Source organism: Pangasianodon hypophthalmus, chromosome 26 (genome assembly GCF_027358585.1).
Source record: "Pangasianodon hypophthalmus isolate fPanHyp1 chromosome 26, fPanHyp1.pri, whole genome shotgun sequence".
NCBI lineage: Eukaryota > Metazoa > Chordata > Actinopteri > Siluriformes > Pangasiidae > Pangasianodon > Pangasianodon hypophthalmus.
In genome coordinates, this window is record NC_069735.1 from 9,853,630 (window position 1) to 9,872,027 (window position 18,398).

Consider the following 18,398-nt stretch of genomic DNA (forward strand, 5'->3'; position numbering starts at 1 on the left):
GCCTGTTCTGACCGCAACGCTCATCCTCAAAAAGACACGCATATACACACCCAAACACAACTACATTCACACATACTTCATGTACCGTGTCAGAGACAGCCGTACACACACACTCTTTTATGTGGGCTCGAATAGTTGAATCAACACCCACTTATCACACGTATGCAGTACAACAGACACCAACACTCAGACAAATGGATGTGTCTGTAATGTTTTAACAGAACATCTATGCTGCATGTTGCCAGTCAGAGACAAAAGAGGATCCACGTTTATTGACCTGACAATCTATCGTCTGGGGACAGTGTCAGCTTATCAGTGGTGACCAGGAAGTACTACCACAGCAACCGAACATTTAACAGTTCAGAGGTCATAAAAGGAGAGCCTGCAGAAACTCAGTGATAATGTCAACATGACACAGTGATAAATTGAAAGGAAAGGACAAAGATGGGGATTCGGTTTTATACGAGAACAGGATGTAAGAAACAAAAAAAGCAATACTTTGTAGGGTCCACTGGTGCGTTTTGTACTTTCACTTCAAAGGCTGATGAAAATGAATAGCTTTCTCTTACAGTCGAGCACTTCTGAAATTGAGGAATGCTCACAAAAATGAATATTGAAGGGTTTTTTTCTGAATACGAGGGCTTTTTTTTGTGCAGGCTCTATTGAAATTTTATGATTTTAGTAAACCTGTCGTGACAAATGCCTTCCATCTAGATTAGAATACAAATATAAGCCCATTTTCTCTTTATCTTATTGCCTTTTTCTTGTTCTTATTTGTGCACCTGCTTTTTATACAGTACTGCCAAAGCAATTTGTCACATTTATCCTTTCCATGTTAAAAGAATGTATGCTATATATAAACTCTCAGAAAAAAATTAAATCATGCTGGAACCCTGTAGAGTATATTTAAATTAGATATAGATAGTAATGTACAATTGCTAATGTATAGATATAGATAGTAATGTATAATTACTAATGTATAGACATAGATAGTAATGTATAATTGCTAATGTATAGATATAGATAGTAATGTATAATTGCTAATGTATAGATATATATATAGTAATGTATAATTGCTAATGTATAGATATAGATAGTAATGTATAATTACTAATGTATAGACATAGATAGTAATGTATAATTACTAATGTATAGATATAGATAGTAATGTATAATTGCTAATGTATAGATATAGATAGTAATGTATAATTGCTAATGTATAGATATAGATAGTAATGTATAATTACTAATGTATAGATATAGATAGTAATGTATAATTGCTAATGTATAGATATAGATAGTAATGTATAATTACTAATGTATAGATATAGATAGTAATGTATAATTACTAATGTATAGATATAGTTACCCTTTAGTTCTGTGGTAAAGTGAATGTAGTGTACCTTTCAAGCTCATTTGAAGGGACATTTATATCATTTGTATATCAGGTAACAAAAATGTACCTGTACCTTTTTTTCTGAAAGTGTATGCTAAATTGGATATCTACACACCACACAAACTCCCTCTCTCATCTTTCACCTTTTCACTCTTTCTCTGTCAGATTCTCTGGGTGGCCCATTCCCTCCATCCACTCACCGATGCCACCAGAAGCCGAAGCGCTGCTTGCCCTTACAGCCATGCATGGGCATTCCCGTCAGCCCGCTGCTCTTCCACCCCAGTGCCAAGGGCTCACAGATCGTCATGGACATGGCCCAGAGGACAGTCAAAAGACAGGCCAGCTTTTGCAACGCTATCACCTTCAGCAACAGACCCATCGCCCTGTACGAACAGGTCCGCCTGAAGGTGAGAACTCAGGAGTTAGAACTATTTATGGGCTCAATTAAACCCTAAGTAGTCGTTATGACACCACCAAATGAAACATAGTGTGCCAACACTATTAAACCTGGTGATAGTAGGAGAGAAAATAGATGATGTCAAATGATGTTACACCAAAAATACCAGTTTGCACTACAACAGACTCTCAAGAGGTGATAGTCTCGGGAGAGCTCTGAGGTGATAGTGGAACATATTCTGACATGCAAATATTAAATGGTGTTGTAATGGGCATACAGTGGACTACACAGGATCTATAATACCTTTATATCTAGTTATATGTTGTTGGTATGTGCATAAAAAAACGAAACTCCTTTTAGTTTAGGTTTTATATTGGCCCTCAGTAGCCTAAGAAGTGTCACCACTTCCTGAATATCAGCAAGAAAAACATTACTGTAGATAAATTAAAAAAAAATAAATGATGACCATGCCTTTACCCTCTGTGGTTCATGTGATACGAGCATAAAGTATAGCACAGAGCTATTCAACTACATCCGTAAAGATCAAAGTACATAAAATTTCTTGCTTACAAAGGTTCAGAAAAGCAACTAACATGCCTGAGTGGTGACAACAGTTAATTTTTTGATTAGTTTATGGCTATAAATACTAGCGCCACAGAGTCTGAGCAGATGAGATGTATGGAAAATAAACACATAATTATCTGTCTATTCGCTTTTAAACATTCTGTTTTCATTGTTAACTTTAAAAAATAAAGATCCTTTTGTTAGATTGCTAATCAGATGAAAGTAAATGAAGTATATAAAGTGAAAAATCTATGAAATGCCATTTTTGTTCATACACAGATTGTTTCTGCTACAGTATCCAAGCTACAGTAAACCATTTGACGACCTCTGGCGTATCGCTACAGCCTAGTGTTTGTGCTGCCGCAGTAAAACATTATAGGCTCATGAATACTTAAACACATTTGGGAATAGCCTAAAAAATGGGGAAAGGTATGATTCTGCTGCTAAATTGGTGCTTTTAAGTAAAGCAAATAATTTCACGTCTGTTTAATTTTGGAAAATGAAGACTCTATTTACAAAATTAACTGAAATGATTTATAAGGGGAAGCTACTGGGGGAAAAAATGGACAGATTTAATAGTGGATTTATTTTCATAGACCATGAAATTAATTTACGATGATACTATCCAGTTATTATCTGCCCATGGAGGATTTATATGAACAAAAAAAACATTTTTCACCACTATTAATTCATTCGGAATTCACTGTTCTGATATATCTCTCTCTGGAGTGTTGTCTTATCACAATTACTGTCTCGCCTTTTTGGACGTGTGGCCTCACACCTAATCGTCTTCATCAGCACAAAATACACACATACACACACACACACTCAGAGGCTGTAATGAGCTTTGCAGGTAAATCCCATCAGCCCCTTTTTCCTAGTTTTGCTTTATTCTCCTGTCATGCCTACTTTCCACATCAGGTGCCAGCAAGTCGAGAGAGAAAGAGAGAAAGAGAGAGAGAGGTAAACACTGGAGCCTGTGCCAAAACCGTTAGTCTGACACTTAATCCGGCTCAACCAGTTAATGCCCGAACACAGACATGAACCCCACCACCACCCTACTCACACACAACTCATTCTCTACCACAGTAAAACACACACACAGAAACAGACACACTGCTACAGTTTAAAATGCAGAGATTCTCCAAAAGCCCAGGTCACTGTGGTGTAAGTCACCATGTTCTTGACATGTTTGTAGTATTTATCCCCTCGGCCGAGGCAGCGGTTACTGTAAGTCAAATAAAACAGACCCCTTCTACTCCAAACACAGCATACTTCGCCCTTACACAAGGCCCCCAAACTCCCTTTTAGAATTCCCTTTAAAGGAATGCTTTATCCAAAAACACTAATGCAGCTTGTGTCGAATTACAGCTAGTGACTGACAGCCTGGTACGTATACCCATAACGCCGAGTGATCCCTTATCCATTTCATTCATTATGGGCATTATGTTAGCATTTTGCATCAATGCAACAAACCGAAAGAACACTTTATGGCAAGCTACATTAAAATTTTTACTTACAGTGGTCTGGATGAGCAGCTACCATGAACGAATGGTGAGCTTTTTATGATTAACCATTAGTGATAAAGTCAGGAACTCTCTCACGTGTTCCTGCAGTTATTATTTTTTTGTACGAAATATTGTCCCAATGCACACCTCTACTCTGAACTAAAGAGGACCAATGAACTCAAAGAAGAGAATAAACACAGTTTTCTGTCCAAAAGTCTTTTGAAAAATGTTTTTCTTTCATTGACTTTTGAAAAAGTGTTGTCGTCATTGATCAGACCAGAAAGGGTAAACGAAATATTCAGTTATATGAAGAATAGATTTCCCTTTCTGACCTCGCTAGCTCACTCTGTGTTGCTAACCTATAGTGCAATGAACTGCCTTCAGCTAAATAATTTACATAAAAGCATGTAAGCCTCAGCAGAGGATCTGCTACAGAAGCCGAGATGGGTCATGTTTATGAAACTGTAGTCTCTGAACTACAGACAGTTTTTTTTTCATACCTTTATTGGCTCTGTTACAGTATTTTTTCAAGTCCGGTCCACTGAAAGACTGCTGGGTTTGCACCCCTGGTTTATGCCGTACATTCAAATCTCAAACATAAAATCATGTAATAATACTAAAGTAATATCATATTATAAAATTTATGTTTTCCTATATGATACTGTAGATCAGTTGCACTAGTTCATTTTTACAGTTACAAAAGACTTACAAATTCACATAAGATCCAGTAATATCATAAGCTACTGTAAGTAGTAGCATACTGGGGGTACATAGACTTGTGTTTTGTTCACTACCCAATTAAAAAATGATATTATTTAGACTTGGAGCTTCCTGCCATATGAAATTTCACCCCATGAACTTCTCTAACTGCGTCCACCCAATTACAAAAAAAAAAAAAAACTAACTATTGACTTTTTAATGCCATTCAGATCACAAAGAAGCAGTGTTGTTGGAGTGGTGCTCTGCGCCTGGGCTTCACCTCCAAAGACCCATCACGTATCAACCCAGACAGCCTGCCTAAGTACGCGTGCCCAGACCTGGTGTCTCAGAATGGTTTCTGGGCCAAGGCACTGCCCGAGGAGCTAGCCAATGAGGGCAACCTCGTCGCCTTCTGGGTGGACAAGAAGGGCCGCGTGTTCTACCGCGTCAACGGCTCCAGTCCCATGCTATTCTTCAGCGGCGTGCGCACCAACGAAACCCTCTGGGCACTCATCGACGTCTATGGCCTGACTCGAGGAGTCCAGCTGCTTGGTGAGTCACACACCGAACTGTAGGTGTTCACTACAGGCTTGCCTCATGCCTAGACAGTCTTTTGCATATCACATTGTTGCTTCTCACCCACATAAAAGGAAAGGCAGAGATAGAACACTGGGTCAGTCAGCCAGGGGAGGACATGACAGTGGCACTGGTGACTGACTATCAGTTTTATCAACCTCTGGGATTTAGGAGACCAGTTCCACTGAGATTTGAACTCACAACCATGGTCCAAGGCACAGATCCTCACATATCAAGCGAGACATGTAATATTATGTTTTAAATAATAGTGCATTATATGAAGTAATAAATAGTGGCATACTATTTTGAGATACTAATTAATAAGGTAATATGTGGACTAGTGCATATTAATCGTGAGTTAATAAGAGCTTTTGAGAAAAGAACCAGTGAGTGAGTTTAATTTGATTTTAGCAATGCTCTAACTCTTCTAGTTCTTCACACTGAGCTGTATATAGTTCATGAGATAAATGAACTATATACAGCTGAGTGTGAAGAACTAGAAGAGTTAGAGCATTGCGAAAATCAAATTAAACTCACTCACATTGTTGCTTCTCACCCACATAAAAAGATTACAAAGATTACAAGCAATTAATCCACGGTGTAACCACAGCAATGTCCTTCCCAGTCATAGCTAGTATCGGCTAAATTATAAACCTAGCTTAGTATCTAGATTACATTTATTGTTACCAGTAATAAAGATTACTGAAAGGTTAACTCTGGTGTCTTCTCTATGACTTTAGCTAGAGGCAGAAAATCAAAAGGAAGCTGCTTGTGGGACTTGATTGTATTCAGCTACAGATAAAGTGGAAGATCACATACTGGTGAACGTCCCAGAAAGACAAGTTGTTCTTTTTAGTTGCATTGCAACACTGGAGTCTTGGCAATGAATTATTTTCTATTCAACATGTCGTAAATCCCCTTATGTTCACTCACTGACAAGACAATTTTTTATTTATTTATTTTTTGACCAGCACTTTGTTCTCAGTGTTTGTTTTTCTCGTTTGCCCTCCAAAAATGCCACCTGATTGTTTGGGAATTAAAAATATGATGAAAAATATGATGAAAAATAGTTGAACTTTCAACTTTGAAAACTATGTTCTGGCCAAAAAAAGAAAACACAGATGGCAGTGCTTTTTTTTTATGACTGAGAAAAAAAGCAGCAATTGTGAAAGCAGTGTTAAGTAACACAACTACTTGTATGGACGTCCCTTCATTGAACATGCTATTAGCTACATAGTTCACTGGACTAAGTTTCTAAAGCTAATGTGACCTTACTGACTCCTGAGTCACACCATTAAGCGTGATGTCACTACTCTGACACTTATAGACATCCTCACAGTTGAATATTATATTTCCAGAACCTAAACGAGTCAACTAATAAATATTTTTGAAAACTACTAGGGAGTATTTCTGACTAGAGCTTACTAATTCTACTAATTCTACTAATTTATTACAACATATAGACACAACTACATGAGTTAAACTTTTCGGAGATTTCGGAATGACACAAAAATACCTGAAGATAAAAAGGTATATGCTAGCGATGGCTATTTTGTTGTACTAGAGTGTGTTCTGAGTGTTTTCAGGATCAGGTCCCAGTGTTAAGAGTGACCGAGCTGGGGTGTGTAATCACACTCACTCAGGCACGCACAGGGGAACTTAGCAGGGCATGCCATAGGCAAGGCTTTGATGTACTGGTGTGTGTCAAAGCCTACACACACACACACACACACGCGCGCAATAAACGTCCTTAATGCTGTCATCCCTGAGGTACAATTATAGAAGCAGGTCACATGCTCTAGAGATAGTGCCATCTATCCTAATTGTGGATTGTGCCAATTGACCACAACCTCTCTGTCTGCTATCTGCTGAATATGTGGGATGTTTTGTTGTTGTTGTTGTTGTTGTTGACGTTGTTGGTGTGTGTCTGTGTGTATCTTTGTCTCTTTGTCCTCTCTTGTCCATCTCCCAAGATTTGGCCCTGACGCAAGGCCCTTATTTCTCAACAGTGTGTGTGTGTGTGTGTGTGTGTGTGTGTGTGTGTGTGTGCGCCCTTCTGTGCGTCAAAGCATAACATGTCTTTCTCTTTCATTATCATGTGTCTGAACAGACACATGAGCCATCAAACTCTGCCCTAAGAGCCCTTACTGCCAGAGATGAAAGCTGAGTCTGTATAGCCAAAGGGATGTAGTTCACACAGAGTTATCAATAGAAGGAGACTTCAGGCTTTTAGTATTTCCAGTGACAGATTCAAGTGCACTGATGTAGCCATGGCTATATTTCTAGGCTTGAGTTATTTTGGAGATGCTTTTTTTTTTTTTCAGCTGCATGCAGCTGATTTGATGTTAAAAAAAAAAAAAAAATTCTACTGAAGTTTAGTGCTAAATAATGTAATAATAATTCAGAAAAGCCTGTGTTTTTCCCAGGCCACCAAACATATATCATTTTATAGTTATTTTTCCAAAAGATTTGTTGTGTTTTGTTGTCTAGGTGTATCGATTTTTAGAGTTATTGATGCCTGAAAGATGGTATCAAGCTGCAATGCCTACAACCTGCATGTTGTTATATACTGATATCTGTAATTCCTTATGTCTTGTTTCCACTTTTGCTTTTGGACCCAGAAGCTCTTATCAGAAGAATCAATATTTTTATGCTGCAGGCCTGTTCATGGCAAAATTCCCCCCACGCACACACCAGTGAATTTGAGACACACTCAAAAAGACGCCTACGCACACAGACATAAATACAAGCTTTCCTCAGGAGAGGCTGTGTATTCACCTGAATAAGCTGTGTGTGTGTACAGTGTTTCTTTCACTGCACTAAACAGGCTCTTAATATAATGCACACAATTCAGGACTGGTTTAGCGTGCTATAATGGTTGACACGTTGATGATTCAGTTTATTCAGAAAGTTTGTTCAGTCTGTGCTAACAGGTGCAGCTAAATACACTCATGCAACCGTTCTTTATTCTCTTCTCATCTTTGACTAAGGCATCTGTGGAAAGAATTATAACTGTAAATTGATATAGTAGTATGACTGGATAACTGGTGCAGTCATTATTTCATTTAAAGCTCATGAAAATATACAGAATTAACGCTTTAATTTTTAAACCCATATTGAATTTTCCACCATATAATGGGCGAGTTTGTGTAGATTAATAACATATAATTCCTAATTAAGTCCATTTCAGTTCCAGGTTGTAACATGTGGAAAAGGTGCAAGGGGGGAAATACTTCTGCCCAGTTCAAGCTATGGGTGATCCATAAGGAGTCAAACTGATTTACATCATCCACACCTTTGTTGGCCGAATGCAGTACCAGACTAAAACATTGTCAGAGAATTACTACCTGGAAAAGTGCTATTGCTAGCACAGAAGCACAATAACTCATAAGCAGTTATTCTCCTCACCTTCACTTCAGCCTTCCACCATTTCTAGCCATAATATCCAATCATAAACAAATCCCACACTTTTCACAAAGCTCAGAGGCTTAGCAAAGTGTTACTGTGATGACTGTGTTGCAAAGTGTTACTGTGATGACTGTAATGGCCACAGTGTGCTAACATTTGGGTTGGTGTTGTGCTATTAGTGCCCTTTTGAACTAGGTTGCCACAGAATTGCATTGTGGGTGTATGAATATAAGAAGAGCAAAATGAAGTTGTGGACCAGCAGAGAGGCAGGAATGTTGTTTAATAAATACTCAAGCTGAGGCTACTTTATAGCCCTGTCAGTCAGAAACACACACACACACACACACACACACATACTGGGATGTTTCGGGCGGTTCTGAATGGCTTCAGATGTGAAAACTTTAGTGTGAAGTTGTAGTTGGATGCAGGCCTAGAAACATGTTGAGGATAAGTATTACACAATGGATTCACCAAGGTTGAATTAACTCTTACAGGGTTGAGTTAACTCTCACTATTTTGGGAATGCAATATACTCAGCATTGAGCAATAGTAGCTGGTAGTGCTTGTTATGGTTTACAAATTACGATTTTTTTATTATTGTGAAATTATTAAGCTTTTAATTCCTTAAGTTTCAGTCTACTGTTCAATTTGCAATCTTAAAAACGTGATCTCCGTGACTTTGACTGTGGCATGGTTGGTGTCAGACAGGCTGGTTTGAATATTTCAGAAACTGCTGATCTCCTGGGATTGTCATGCACAACAGTCTGTAGACTTTATTCAGAATGGTACGAAAAACTGAAAATATCCGGTGACAGGCAGTTCTGCATGTAGAAATGCCTTGTTGATAAAAGAAGAATATACAGACTGGGTTCAAGCTCACAGGAAGGCTGCAAGCAACTCTTTGCAACTGAGGTAAGCAGAAAAGCATCTCAGAACCCACAACATGCTGAACCTTGAGGCAGATGGGTGACAACAGCAGAAAAGCACATTCCTGTTCTTGACTGACAGGAATCTGAGGCCACATTGGGCACAGGTACACCAAAACTGGACAGTAGAATAGTTTAAAACCATTGTCTGGTCTTTTTCCCATCTTCAACTGTCTAGTTTTGGTGAGCCTGTCTATATAAAGTAATATATGTTATATCTGGAGGAACAGTGTCTATCCCTCCAGTACAGTTCCAGAGACTTGTACAATCTGTGCCGAGGTGGATTGAAGCTGTTCTGGCAGCTCATGGTGGCCTGACACCTTGCTAAGACACTTTTTATTGGCTGTTCCTTTACTTTGTCACAGTCTATGTATGTATACAGACTGTGAAGGCCATAGCATGACTTGCACCATTTTTCTCATGACCTATTGATGGAGGCACGTCATCCTGGAATAGACCACTCCCATCAGGATAGAAATGTTTCAACATAGGACGAAGGTGATTAGGCAGAGTAACTTTTCTATTGATTTGCGGACAAGTGGACCCAAACCATGCCAGCAAAAGTTCACAGTGTACAAGGTTACATCTTAAAGGTAGTAAAAATGCATCCTGATTTGGAAAAAAATGTCATTTTAATTTATATTAAGTGTTTTTTTTTTAAAGTAATGATTTCCACCATAATATTAGTAATTCATTTAATTTGCAGACCACTGGCTTCCTAAATAGGTCTAGCTGATTTATTTTAGGCTTCAAGACTTTTACATAGACGACCCTATTACTCTGTACCTATATAACGATTGCTGTGTCGTGCTGTGTACACTGCCATAAATATTCATTCTGATCATCCATATTGTTGGTAAAATATTGTTTTCCGTAAAGGTGTAGACAAGAGTGCTACATTCAAGGCCCATTAGTTAGAAATGTTAAACTTGTAGTCTGAAGTACAGTCAGAAAAAGTGATGGATATCACTATACTTCATTCTGATGGAACACTTTTTCCCTGAAAACTAACTCAATGATAATTGTATTTGGCTATCATTTAAAGTTTAAAACAAAAACAAAATATATATATATATATATATATATATATATATATATATATATATATATATATATATATATATATAAAAAATTTTTAACTTTAAATGATACAGAAAAAAGCTACAGAACAGTAAAAAAAAAAAAAGTTGTATTCTGAGGCATTCTGTGTTTTATAGACGCAGATATGATACTATTAAATACATTTTGCCAGACTTTCTGTTCTTATTGAAACAGAAGTTTTGGCAGCTTCAATTCCAACATCTTTTTTTCTTCTCTGATAGTTCAGCATTCTGTGTATTTTGCTGGACAAAATGAGTAGTGATTGCTTTATGCATTCTCCAGTGGTGTATGATGGTAATGTGAGGGGCTGTAAGTCAAGAAGATTAAATGTTTTGGCCCAAAAGAACAAGTGTTGAAAGCATGATGGATGAAGCTGAGCACGTACTATGCCTTTTAGAGGAATATGCCAGCATGTTAGTTAGCTTAAAATGAGAAACAAATCTAACTAATCAAACATGTTTAACTTAGCCTTATTATTTCCTTGTTTCCAGTTAACGTAACATTGTTCCAAACAGTGTTGTATGACATGTATAAAGGCCATGCTGGAAGCTAGCACAGTGGCTAAATCTGTCGCTTTATTGTGTCCCAGGAAGGATGAGATAATTCATAGAAAACTAAATCAAGACCATGCTCAAAATTAGATTTCACACTCAATGATTAGTCAATTTTTTTTTTATTTTCCTATGAGCATCAAACTGTAGCTGTTACAGATAGTTATCTTTACCTCTGAGATCACTCATGAAAGTGTCTTTGTTTCCCATGATTTTTCATCCTATACCTTTCCTGTTTAAAACATAAGCTCCTCAAAAATACAAAAAAAAAAAAAAATCACCAATAGCAGTGCCTTCTTGTCCTAGGTTAATATCTTGTGCACCTGAATGGATGTAACCAGATCATCAGTAATTAGCCAGACTCTGAGGCTGCCTTTTGTGCTTTGTGTTCAAGCTAAGCACAAAATTGCATAGGATATGGAATTCTGACAACATGGTTGGACTTGCCTGACAAATCACTGGACCTCAATCTAATAGAAAACAGGGATTATTGGGAAGAGCAAGAAAAACACAGAAATAGGCCCTCACGAATGCTTACTGAATGACGCTCCTAATCAGCGTGGAAGATTGAGCTAAATTTGACAGCTATCTTAAGACACTGGTGAATTCTAACCTGACAGAACGTGTGCTGTTATTAAGATGAGGAGCGAATAACCGTGTATTAGGGAAGAAATGACACATGCAAGGAGCTGATTTGTTCTTTTGTTCAAATTCCAGTAGGTCTACTAAAAGTGCATTCCATAATATAAATATAGGGTGTCCAAATATTCAGGAAGCCATGGGAATATGGAGAGCAAATATGTTGAGCAAAATCCGCAAAAGCGTGACTGTAAGGGTGAATCACGTTTGCCTCGCATCTCCGGGTTTGGGGGTCGATTCCCACCTCTGCCCTGTGTGTGTGGAGTCTGCATGCTCTCCCAGTGCTTCTGGGGTTTCCTCCAGGTACTCCAGTTTCCTCGTCCAGTCCAAAGACATGCATTGTAGGCTGATTGGCATCTCTAAATTGTCCATAGTGTGTGCATGGGTGTGTGAGTGTGTGTGTGTGTGCGATAGTGCCCTGAGATGGGTTGGCACCGCATCCAGAGTGTCCCCTGCCTTGTGCCCCGAGTCCCCTGGGATAGGCTTCAGGCTCCCCGCGACCCTTTGTAGGATAAAGTGGTACGGAAAATGGATGGATGGATGGATGTAGTTTTACTCTCACTGGTTCCAGACACTCTGTACATACTTTTATCAAGCACTTGAAGTGCAATCCCTGATATGGAATTTCAGGTATGTCTTTAGAGCTGTGTTGCTATATATTTCAACATAACTGTAGAGTTTTTATATATACATCTCCTTTGGGTCATAAGGAACTGAACTGAAAGCCTTATCATATAGGCCGGTGCATAACTCTTGGCCTAAATGCCAACTAATGGCAGCAGTGTAAGATTTACAGATGAGCTGCCCTGCCAAATTACAGTCATTCAGCAAAGCTCTCATTAATATGTCAGTTTGACAGATAATGGGCCACTGAGTAACAAAAAAAAAAAAAAAGAAAGAAAAGAAAATTTACATACGCCTTGTTGAGAAATTGACTAATTTACAAATGCTGTTAAAACCATTTCTTAGTAATTAGCTTTAAGTGCTGAAAGTTGCTATGCTAAAACACAAGAAATAATTGTTTCAATTCTGCATGTGAGCCCATCTCACCATACTGCCATTGAAATATTTCAGTCGTACTTCATAAACTTTTCTGTTGACATAGTAATGAGAAGAGACACGAAATTCACTGAAACCAGGTCAATACACTTTTATCGTAGGATGATTTTCAGTAACACTGATTTCATGACACATTAAAGAATTTTATCAACACAAAGGTTTGAGATGGCTGAAGAAGGCTATTCCAGGCTGATGAGTTTAATTAAAAGTCTCTTAATGGAAGCAGGATTCTCGAAAATAAAACAGTAATATGGGCTATTTTAACTAACTAGCTAAGTGGAATTAGCCTCACACTGAGGATCTGCAGTCTCCATGCTACCATTATGAGCATAAACATTGCTAGTGGTATTTGTTTAGAAGACAGGCTGCTCCAGGGCTGGAGAATTTAGGAAATTAGAACAGCAGATGCTGCGTGATTTTGTAACTGAGCAGAATTTCTTCATCAGATCTTTATTGTGTCTTCTGAGAAAGAGAGGAAAAAAAGGGGACCAAGTGTCAGTAAGGTTGATTATATTTCCTGCACGAGCTTCACGCGTTGACAGGAAATTCTATGAAGAGCTTTCAAGGTGCTGGGAAGAAAAGCCGTGACCTGTTCTAAATCAGAACACGGTCCTTTTCCTGTCTTTATGTGTCGTTCCAGTTTGCTCTCCCAAACTTAGATCTTCGCTTTTCCTCCCTTTTGAGCCATGCCAAGTCTTCTGGGTGGCCAAACATGGAACTCTGCAGCTGAGATAAGGTGTGGTTCTCTCGGATATATGGAGAAAAGCACTTCAGAGCTCGTTAAAGAGCCAAGACAAACAGCAGTTTATAGAACATCTGATAAACATCCATGTCGGATGTGCGAAGGCAGGAGCGGAGAGTGGTTGGTCATTTCAGCGTCATTGCATTAACATACAAATGAAGAATTAACCATGTCGGAAAACTCTTTCTTAAACTCTGATTATTTTAATATTTGTTCCATGAAGGAAAAATGGTTTCACAAGGGTTGTTAGGGTAGTTAAGGTAAAAATATCTTTCTTCTTGGAACACTTTGTTGAATTTTCTACTTAGAACCATGTTTTCCCCCAAAGGGACAAGCCCAAGAGTTATTTAGGATTGTAGATGTTACATTTGTTTCTTAGTGCAGCCTGCTCCTAGAAATAAACATTAAATCTACAAATCTGCACTTTTAAAAACATCCAGAACTCTAAAAATGTTCTTCTGCTTGTGCCTCTGTGGGAAGGTTCCCAATCCTGTTCCCAATCCTATCAGGAGGCTTCTAAGTAGGATCCCTTTGGGAAGAATGTGGAATTATCCAAAGAACCTTTGATGAACCTTTTTTTTTTTCTAAAAGTGGAGCCCAAGTTTGAATTGTTGCTTCCTGTTGATAAATCACAGCAAGGTTGATGTCTACTTGGAACACTCTCTGATGAGTTCTTTAGCTTGTTCCTTTGAGGGAAACCATAATGATTCTATGTAGAACTTTTCTCTATCCTATCAGAGTGGTTCCAAGGATAATCTCTTTAGGACGAATATGTAACTATCCAAAGAACCGTTGATGAACCATTTTTTTCCCAAGTGTAGACCAAGGTTGAAGTTATGCCTCAGTCTAATAAAAGACAACAAGCTTGAGATCTGCATGGAACCCTCTCTGACAGGGAAACACTCTGTTCTTGGGTCCTACTTTGGCCTTTTGGGCTTCCTCAAACAGGTTTTAGATGTAATTTTTTTTTTTTTTTTTAAAGAGTGTATTGCACCCTGCTCAATCTGGAGCCCTAAAAAATGTAATGAATGATCCATTAGAGACAAATTAGATACAAAAAAACCCTAAAACCCAAATAGGTTATTTAGCTTATTCCTCTGGGGGAACATTTCGAGATTATAAAAAGAACTTTTCCAACTTTTCCAAGCTTCCAATTACAGTTCCTTTAACATGAATGCTTTTTGTAGATGAGAGTTGGATTTATGCCTCCACCCAATAATTGACAGCAAGCATGGAATCAGGAATTGAGTAATTGAGGAATTGAGAAACTACCAAGGATTCAGTTTATTACATTTTATGATTAGTTCATTATTCCAGAGCTGCACACATTTGATTAGCGACTTATGGAGCATGCTGCTCTGGCCAGGCCGCTTTTCAGAGCTGACCTCAGGAAGGTGGCTTCTGGGACAAACAGTAAAAGAGAGAGAGCTTTATGTCCCAGGAGGAAGGGGCTTTTGTGATTTATTGAGTATTTGTTGGGTCTTATTGTCATGGCCATGTGTTGCCTGGAAGGCTGCTGCTCTTTTCAAAAGCGATGGAGTGGCAGACGGCCAACATTCTCCATATAAACCTCCAGTAACCTTTGTCTGCTGTCTTTCTCTGTCATATATACACACCCACCATGCACGCATCACGCAGTCTTGGATTTCTTACTTGTCATTTGATCACCTTTTTCCACCCTACTTCTCCTTTTTCACTCAGGTGTATCAGTATAAGCCCCCCTTTTTTCTGTCTCGTTCTTTCTGTGTCTCCTCTCTCCTATATGTCTATGCTGTCCTGAGAGGGAAGGATAAAACCAGACTAAGCACAAAATCCTTCCTTCAGAGAATATGGAAAACAGAGAGATTGAGATGGCTTTAAGAAAGAGAAAAATAGCTAGAAAACTGAAAAGCAATAATAAGTGAATGAAAGAAAGGCATGACCTTGGCCAGCTTTTAGCTGAAACTAGCAAAGCAAAGCAAAGCTGCTTCATCACGCCACTGCCTTATTTGGCTATTTTTTTTTCGGTCGCGGCTCAAACAGCTTTTTGCTCAAGCGAGTATTTAAGCGGCAGATTCTTTTGTTTATCGAACCCCATGTCTGCTTATTTCCCGCCTGCTTTTTGTGTTTACCGTAACAGGTGATGGGGGGTCTGGTGCAAAAAAAGCTCAGAGTTGTTGTTTTTTAAATTTAAAAGAAGAAAAGCGTTAAAAATAGGTTGCCTTCTGTGTGTGTGCAGCTGCTCCCCATCAGTTGCAGCGTTTTGGTCAAGCTTGGATTCCTATCGCCTCAGAAAACAGCAAAACACTCTGGCTGTTTGAAGTCCACCCTTTCTTTCAGGGAGATTAGAATCTAGCCTCAGCCAATCAGCTCGCAGCTGCGCCAGCCCTCTCCTGAAAAGTGCCAATGGGACAAAAGGAGTGGAGGCGATTGGCGGCTGAGCAGGTGCGGGACAATTAGAGGGGCAGCAGCTGGTGTTGGTCACACACGTCTGTAGACACCCTACACTTCTTTCCTCGCTCTGCTTCATCCCTCCATTCGGCTCTCCACTATGAAACCGCCCAAAGCCAGTTCAGCCACAGACAATGAAAGTGATTTTTAAGAACAAAGAAAGTAGTTTGGAAAAAAAAACAAGTGACGCAAAACAGAAGTGCGCAATCAGTGATGCTTTCATTACAGTAAATGTCACAATATTCATATAACCAGCACTTGTTTCCAGTACGTCTTCTTCGGGTTGTTATGGTTGCATATGAGCATTTCTATCTGACAAGTTGGGTGAAATTGGATCCGTTCCTAGGTCATGATTAAGCAGAAGAGCATACAAACCAGGTACAGAGGAAGAAAAGCTTAAGATGTACTCTAGATTTACATCTCGACTCACAAAAAGACAATTTAATTATTCAGCAATGAATGTTCCACATCAAACTTAAAACCCTTGTGTTATATAGCAACCTCCCACATCGTCTTCTTCATCCCTTTCCCTCTCTGTCATCCCTTTCCATTATTTTCCTATACTTTCCTCCTCCGTCATCTCTCTCTCCCTCTCTGAATCCTCCGCCCGTATGTCGTTTCTGCCCAAATTGGATTCTCCTCTTTGGTTTCCCCAGGAGGATGAGGCGGTGTCTCCAGGCAGAGGTCTAATCCAATTTATAACAAGGCTTTACTGTAATGGGTCTGGTCTAGCATTCATGTGCCAGCTCTGTTCTGATGATGTCATCTCTGGGATCCCTTAATAACACAGCTAAAGGGAAGAGTCGAAAAGAAGTGTACTATATAAAAGACTATTCTTATAGACAATATAGTGAAGATCTGATTAAAAAAAGGATGGAAGCTAACTACAGATTGGTGAAGTTAGCATAACAGCAGGCATATAGCAATAATAGCATTTTATATTTATACACTAATTATACGCTATTGAATGCTTGTCTCTGATTGGTCAGAAGATGTTGGTTAGTTTTCTATAGTAACGACTCATTCACAGGGACTTGTTTGGCTGTTGCTCCACTTAAATCGATTTAAAAACTTGTGTAATTGTTGATATGGTTTCACTTTCTGTGAGGTGACATTTAGTTAGCATTTTTGGAGGGAGTCTTCAGTGTAACTTTTAGTTCTCCGACACTGTCAGGACATTTTCTCTCAAAATGCTGCATTTTTTTTTGTTTGTTTGTTTGTTTTATTAACTTCCAGAGAGAAGGAAAAAAGACTGGTGAGGAAATGCCTGTTTATAAGTAAGTGATAACAGGAACTAACTTGTTTCATGGATGTTCCGCAACATTAAACGTCACTATAAATGGATTAAAAATGACTGTGTCATTATTTAATCAACAAAAATTGTAATCCTTGGCAAATTGCTGTCGTATAAAAGGAGGGAGAAAAACACTGGGACAAGCTATAATTGGAAAATAATCAACTTAGGTTGGTAAATGTAACTCCGCTTCACATTCTGCTGCATCAACCCATCCTTTTTATTTTCCTATTTCAGCATACCCAGTTGTGGTGAAGCTAAATTTAGGTTACACTGGAAAATTTGTCAAAAAAATATTTTAACAATACAGCTTTAAAGGGGAATCAATTTTTATCACTTTTCTGTGCGTGAGATTTCGGTGAGAAAATTTACTTGTGCAATGTGTGTGGGCTGCTGCCCCGTCCGAAAAATTCATTTCCGATAAGCCCTCCTTTGTGTAACATCATCGTCCCTCTAATTTCCTTAATCTAAAAATGCCTTTCCCTCTGCACTCTTGCCAGAGAATGACTTCAGTACGCTTATCAGAAGAGTATCTCCCACACTCTCTCTCTCTCTCTTTCTGTTTGAAGCTGAATGGCTTTAATAAGCACTATCTGTAGTCATGTAAGAGCATATGCCTGAGGGCTATCCCCACGCTCTTTTTAGGAGCACTCATTTCTTGGATAATTAGCACAGACTACCACGATCATCTTCTTTCCATGCACTAACAAGCTTTGGGTTATTTTTTTTTTTCTTTAAAAGGTCAACTTGGGAAAATAGGCTTGTTTTGTCTCTCCGATCTCTGTTCAGAATTCACTGTTTGTAAGGAAGAAGTCAGTGGCTGAACTGAGATGTGACTTGATTTGACTTTTCTTCAAAGTGGCACTCATTTGGTATCAGACCATTCAAGAGTAGGCCTTGAACAGGGTATTGTTGCTAAAATGGGAAAAATGTTGAATTTTAAAGCTTGATATAAGACTCGCACCTCCCGATTCAGAAACAGCTTTTACCCAACAGCCATATGCAAACTGAATTCTTCCTCCCCGTTTCTCTTTCTTCATAACTACCCTTAAAATTTTGAAAGGATGGACTGTGCCATACTACTGCAATGAATGCACAAGTCACTTTA

The 18,398-nt window shown here is 38.7% G+C and overlaps 1 protein-coding gene across 1 annotated transcript in view; it reads left to right on the forward strand.

Moving 5' to 3' along the window:
* Positions 1 to 18,398, forward strand: part of neurl1aa (neuralized E3 ubiquitin protein ligase 1Aa) — a 51,748-nt gene that overhangs the window by 13,888 nt on the left and 19,462 nt on the right. The window contains exons 2-3 of the mRNA XM_026932395.3: positions 1,562 to 1,803; positions 4,795 to 5,116. Coding sequence (XP_026788196.1) covers positions 1,562 to 1,803; positions 4,795 to 5,116 — 564 coding nt within the window. The remainder of the gene's footprint in view (positions 1 to 1,561; positions 1,804 to 4,794; positions 5,117 to 18,398) is intronic.